At 48.7% G+C, this 6,986-nt stretch overlaps 1 protein-coding gene across 1 annotated transcript; it reads right to left on the reverse strand.

The window, feature by feature from the left end:
- Window positions 1–5,493: 5,493 nt before the first annotated feature.
- Window positions 5,494–6,138, reverse strand: LOC122013761 (proline-rich receptor-like protein kinase PERK8). Its single transcript, XM_042569989.1, has one exon. It carries the CDS (start codon window positions 6,136–6,138, stop codon window positions 5,494–5,496), a length of 645 nt encoding a protein of 214 aa, XP_042425923.1.
- Window positions 6,139–6,986: the final 848 nt, after the last annotated feature.

A 6,986-nucleotide genomic window follows, 5' to 3' on the forward strand; every position in this document is an offset into this window, starting at 1 on the left:
CAGAGATCTCATCAAAAATCTTGCTCGGAATTTTGATGAGATGGTGGAAAAAGCTGCTTCCTACATCAAAGTGGAAGAAGCGCAAGCAGCTCAGAGGAAGCTGAAAGACCACCTCCCTCCGCCAACAAGCAAGAAAGAAGGGTACCTCAACCACCCCCTCAATCTCTGCCGTGAGCCCGGGAGGCCAGACCTGCATTTCATCCCAGGCCGAAAGTCAGACCCGCACCACGAGTTGCCGCCGTGCATGTTCCCAGACCAGGGCCATGGAATAATCGGTATTGTACCTATCATCGGTCACGTACGCATGATACTAATCATTGTTTTCAGTTCGCTCGAGACTCTAAGCGAGCTGCCGAGATGGGTTTACCTCCGCCTGAATTAGCCCCTCAATTGATCAAGATGATGGAGGAACAAAGGGGTGCGACGGGACAGGCCGGGCAATCTCGGCCCGACCTCGTAGGACCCAGTACTCATCAGCCTGGCCGAGGAAAAGAGCTAGAAGGATCACGGGAGGCTGAGAATAGAGGTAATGCTGCTGTCGGAGAGATCGGCATGATCTCCGGAGGGCCAACTGACGGAGATTCAGGGAGAGCACGCAAATCTCATGTCCGTCGTTTGGAGGTTCACACCGTCGGATGCAGTCAAGAGCAAGTCGCCGGCCCTGTTATCAACTTCGGGACAGCAAATTTGGAGGCCTGGAGTTGCCTCATGACGATGCTCTCATCATCAAGGCCATCATTGCCAACAGCCGAGTGGCTCGGGTTTTTGTCGACACCGAGAGCTCGGTCAACATTCTATTCAGGGCCGCATTTGAAGAAATGCAGATTGATGCTGCTGAACTCCAGCCGATGGCCACATCTCTATACGGATTTACAGGCAACGAAGTGAAGCCTATGGGTCAGATCAAACTGGTCATATCTTTGGGCACCGAGCCGTTGGTGCGCACAATGAGGAGTACTTTTATAGTAGTGGACTCTCCTTCTTCTTATAATGTCATTTTAGGAAGGCCCGCCCTACATGAATTTAGGGCTGCTGTTTCAACCTTCCATCAAAAAATCAAATTTCCCGTGGGCGAGCAGGTCGGGGAAGTTAAAGGAGAACAGAGGATTTCTCACCGGTGTTATATTGACATGGTCCGAGTAGAGGCTCGGAAAAATCAAAGGATACAAGATGGAGGTGTTCATGTTGTGCAGGAGGAGCCTCTACCTATAGCTGAAGAACCCATCCCTTGGGAAGAAGTACAACTACACGTCGAGTGGCCTGAGAGTCTGACCCGGTTGGCAAGCGACCTTCCCTCTCCCCTCAAAGAAGAGTTAATTCAATGTTTGATCCGCAACCGGGATGTCTTTGCCTGGTCTACTGAGGAGCTGCCCGGGGTCAAGCCGGAAATAGCTGAACACAAGCTGCATTTATTACCAGATTCCCGACCTGTGAAGCAAAAGAAAAGGAATTTCTCAGCTGACCAGAATAAAATAATAAGAGCCGAGGTGGATCAGCTCAAGAAGGCAGGACATGTTCGGGAGGTACAGTTTCCATTATGGCTCTCCAATGTAGTCTTGGTCAAGAAGCCCAACAATAAGTGGAGAGTTTGCATAGACTTCCGGGACCTCAACCGGGCCAGCCCTAAAGACTGCTATCATCTGCCCCGGATTGATCAAATGGTGGACTCCACGGCTGGCTGAGAGAGGATATGTATGTTGGACGCCTACCAGGGGTATCATCAGATACCTTTAGCAAGGGAGGATCAAGAAAAGGTTAGCTTTATTACGGCTGATGGTACTTTCTGTTATACTGTCATGCCTTTTGGTCTCAGGAATGTCGGAGCCACATACCAACGAATGATGGATAAAATCTTCCGGGAGCAGATCGGGCGGAATGTGGAGGTCTATGTAGATTATATACTCATCAAATCTCCGCTGGCCGTGAACTTGATCAAAGATGTGGAAGAAACATGCAGGACTCTCCGACAATATGGGCTGAAGCTGAATCCCTTGAAATGCTTATTTGGAGCTAAAAGAGGAAAATTCTTTGGTTACCTGGTGACTGAGCGAGGAATAGAAGCCAATCCTGAAAAAGTTCAAATATTAAAGGATATGCAGCCTCCTCAAAATTTAAAAGAAACTCAGAAGCTGGTCGGCAGAATAACAGCCCTGTCAAGATTTATTTCCCGATCTGCAGACCGAGCCGCTCCTTTCTTCAAGGTGCTAAGGAAGGCCTCTAAATTCCAGTGGGATGAAGAATGCACTAGAGCTTTTGAAGAACTGAAGAAGTATTTGGAGACTCTCCCCTCTCTCTTTAAGCCAGTTGTAGGAGAACCTTTATGGGTCTACTTGTCGGCTACGCCTGAGGCTGTAGGGGCCGTGCTCATTAAAGAACATGGTAATGTACAACGGCCAGTGTATTTCTTCAACCATTTATTGAAAGGGATCGAGTCTCGATACACGGCCCTAGAGAAGTTGGTTTATGGATTGGTCCTTATGGCTCGGCGGTTGAGACCCTATTTCTTATTGCATCCTATCACGGTCCTAACCAATAGCACCATGGGAAGAGTGCTAACTAATGTAGAAGTGGCGGGTCGGCTTATCAAATGGGCAACGGAGTTGGGAGAATATGACATACAGTATCAGCCACGCACCGCCATTAAGGTGCAGGCCTTGGCAGATTTCTTAACAGAAGTTCATCAGACCAACTATGAAGAAACCTAGAAGATATACGTGGATGGGTCTGCTAATCACCAGGGAAGCGGGGTTGGGGTCTTGGTAATATCTCCTCAAGGAGATATACTCCAACTGGCGGTTCGATTGAATTTCCGAGCCACGAACAATGAAGCAGAATACGAGGCATTGTTGGCAGGATTGCAAGCAGCCCGACATGTGGGGGCAGCCCGGGTAATCATTCATTCCGATTCGCAGCTGGTAACTCAGCAGGTGAATGGCAATTTTATGATAAACTGCGATAAATTACAAGTATATCAGGAAGCCTATGAGAAGATGAAGGGGGAATTCGCAGAGGTCACAGTGACTAAGATTCCCAGGTCAGATAATGAAAGAGCAGATGAGCTTGCAAAGATGGTTAGTTTCTTGACTACTTGGGTGTTGGATTGGTCAACGGCACAAACTTTTGTGATAGCCCAGATAGATTTGCAAAACAATAGAGAGGCAACTATTGATTGACGGGCGCCCATGATTAATTATCTCAGACAGGAGATTTTACCGACCGATCCAGAAGAATCACGATTGATAAGGAAGCATGCCCATGCTTATGTAATGATTGGAGATCAGCTCTACAAGAGGTCATTCTCTCGACCTTTACTCAAATGCTTGGGGGTAGAGGAAGCCGACCAGGCCTTGCGAGAAATACACCTGGGATGCTGTGGCAATCATGTAGGCGGTCAGACATTATCTCGCAAGGTACTCCTGGCCGGGAATTTCTGGCCTACTTTACAGAGGGATGCTCACAAGTTGGTGAATACATGTTTGTCCTGCCAGAAACATCAAAATTTGACACATCGACCTACGACCATTTTGAAAATGTCTATAGTTTCATGTCCTTTTGATCAATGGGGCATGGATATCGTGGGACCATTTCCGATGGCGCCTGGTCAGAGGCGTTTCTTATTGGTGGCAGTGGACTATTTTTCTAAGTGGGTAGAAGCAGAAGCCCTGGCCCGGATCACCGAAGATGCTGTCATTCAATTCCTGTGGAAGAACATTCTTTGCAGATTTGGTATTCCTCACAAGCTGGTGTCTGACAATGGAAGACAATTTCAAGGACAAAGAATCCAGGCCTGGTGCAAGGGATTTAGCATAACGCAAGCCTTCACTTCAGTAGCATATCCACAAAGCAATGGTTAGACCGAGGTAATCAACAGAGAAATAGTACGGGGTCTGAAGGTCAAGCTAGATCATGTTGGAGGCAATTGGGTGGAGGAGTTGCCAAGCATTCTGTGGGCTTATCGTACAACACCTTGGGAAAGTACCGGTCTGACACCATTCCACCTGGTTTATGGCAATGAAGTAGTTGTACCCATAGAAATTGGAGTGTCATCGGTCAGAAGGACACTATATGATGAAGGAAACACAGAGCGGCGATTAGCTGAGCTGGATCTCATTAGTGAAACTCGGGACAGAACGACAGCTCGGTTGGAGGCCTATCGACAAAGAATGAGACAAAATTATAACAAAAGAGTGATTCCTCGATTCTTCGGAGAAGGAGATCTGGTCTGGAAGCAAATCAAGCCAGTGGGGGACGTGACTAAGCTAGCACCTCAATGGGACGGGCCTTACAAAGTCATTAAAAAGTTAGCATCCGGAGCTTATTATTTACAAGATGAATGGGGCAAGAAGCTAGATCGACCATGGAGTGCTAATTACCTGCGACCTTATCTAGTTTGAAGAAGCAGGCCGAGAAGTGTAAGCTGGGTGGTAAGCCGGGTTGTCACTTATCCAACAAACCAGGATAGTAGACCAGGGAAAAGTAGATCGGAGAAAGTAGAAGAAGATGTGAAAGTAGAAATTGTATGTCCTAATACTTTTTGTGACAAAAGCTAAGCAATTTTAGTAAAAGCGAGTCTTAGAAGGTAAATGAAGAAATAGCAAAGTACTTTACAAGAAATTCTCTAGTCATTATATACAAGTAGCCAAGAAATGTCACTTGAAAGGAGCAAAAACTTCATCCGGGATCTCTTTGAGGATCCAGTCATGGTCTAAAAATTCAGGAGACAGAAGTGACTTTAAGTAGTCTTGTTCATAAAGTTGGCGCAGAGCCCCGCCTGCCCCATAGATAACAGACGTAGAGAAACGCTGTCCCACCTGTACACAGAATTCTGGAGAACGCAAATACAGAGCACGGTTCTGTAGGCAGCGATCGTTCTCTCCATCTCTGTAAATAGCCAGCGATGTTGATACGCCCTCCATGGTAGCCTGAGCTTGATCCAGTTCCTTCCGGGCAGTGGACAGCTCTGCTGCTTGGGAGGTCAATTGAGCCTCCTGAGATTTCAACTTTTGGTCTTGCTCTTGCACCAGAGTCTCGGCAGCACGCAGTTTTTGAGTCAATTGTTCGATAGCTCGTTGATGCTCTAAAGTTTGTTGATCTATACTCTGCTGGTGCACAATATTGACTCAGTTTTGTTCTTCCTGGAGAACTTTAAGCGCACGGTTGGCCTGCGCTAGGGATATTTCCAGACTGTTCTTCTTTTTGGTCAAATCTTTTATCTCGGCCCGCAAAGCATGACTAGCTTGGGCAGGATCATTCAATTGCAGTTCCAGTTCAGCAACATAATCTCGCAGCATCTTATTCTGATGAAGAGTAGCATGGAAGGAATTGTTCACTGCCAGAGACTCTGCACAAGCCTGGGACATACAGGAAATATCTTATAAGAGCAGGAAAAACAACAGTTGAGAAATTTACAAAATTTACCTTGATATACAACTCTACAAATTTGTCCATCTGGGCCAGGGGAGGCAAGGAGTCCATGTGTTGTACGCTTTCTTCTCATAAAGTGGCTAGATGACCTTTTATCTTGAGGGAGCTAGTGGGAACATCTGTTCGGGACCATAACCTCTCCTCAAAAGGGATAGTAGTACAGTAACAGTGATAAGTAAGCGGGGATGGTTCTGAATGACCCGCGGCTGAGCCCGGAGGAGCGCAGGGCTCAGCAGTTGAGCCAGAAGGAGCTGAAGAAGGACCCTGAGGAGGTGCTGCAGGAGGGGTAACTGAAGGGCGTTTTGAGGGGCCAGCTTCACCGCCTTGAGGTTGCTGCGATGCGGAAGCTTGAGCCAGCGGAGGCTCGACCTGAATATTGGACGGAATAGGGGGATCATTTACATGGCTCAGGATTGAAGGCGGAGTCACAATGGGAGGTGGAGGAGAGGCAGCTACAGCTGGAGGAGGAGAAGGGATAGACGACGGGCCTGAGTCGGACGCTGGACGAAGGGCTCGACATCGACGTCTCTGAGCCAGCGGCTGGCCATCCGAATCAGAATCATCGGAAGGTGATCGAGCCCTGCGTTTAGAGGGAGAAGGGGCATCCTTGCTCAGGCGGTCATTTGTGGAGCGGGCCCGGCGAGCTGCTTGAGAAGCCTCTCTGAAAGCGGGGTTGGCAAATGAAACGTTGCCTGATCCTCCACCAAGGCCCATACGTCTTCCACCAAGGCCTAGACCAGGGATATAAGTGGCTCTGGGAGGACTAGCCGATTGGAGGGGTGTTGAGGTAGTAGGCCGAGCTGTACGTGGGGCTCGGGGGCAAGCAGGAGCGGTCGGCCGAGGTGGACGAGCAGCCTAGGGACGAGCAGGGGCGGCCTGCCGAGGTGGACGTGCGGTACGTGATCGAGAGGGGCGAGCCAAGGGAGCAGGTCTGGCTCCAGAAGACCCTCGCCGAGCAGGTCGGGGCGGAGGATTGGCCGGGGAAGCCCCACCAATTGAAGTAGAAGACGAGTGGGGGAGTGATCTCCTCTATTGGATAATTCGGCCACGCCTCATTATTTCCATATCGCTCAGAGGAAGGAGCTGAACCTCTGAAGCGTAGGTTAAAACTTCAGCTGCACAAGATAAAGTGTGAAATTAGTTGTCGTAGAAATAAAGTGCACACAAAGTAATAACAGAAAGGAGAGAGAGGCTTACCCAGAGAGTGAGACGTATCAAGGGTCAGATAACTCAAGCAAAAATAGGACAACAATTCCTCCTCAAATAATAGACGCGTCAAGTTCAGCTATCAGCCGGCCAAGCGAGACGAGGCTTCTATGTAAGAAGAGTCAAGATGAAATTCCCCTAGCTCGGGAGAGGGAGGAAGTGATTGCTGCCATCGCAAGGGCCACTCCACCTCGTGGGGAAAGATAATAAAGAAAAACTTGTTCATCCAGCTCGGGTCAGAAGGCGGCAGGGATGAGAAAAAAGTTGTTCGAAGACGGGGCTGATAACAGAATGTGCCCTCTTCCTGGCGCCGAAGGGTGAAGAAGCAGTGGAATAAGTGGGCGGACCAGGATAGT

Source organism: Zingiber officinale, chromosome 8B (genome assembly GCF_018446385.1).
Source record: "Zingiber officinale cultivar Zhangliang chromosome 8B, Zo_v1.1, whole genome shotgun sequence".
Lineage (NCBI taxonomy): Eukaryota > Viridiplantae > Streptophyta > Magnoliopsida > Zingiberales > Zingiberaceae > Zingiber > Zingiber officinale.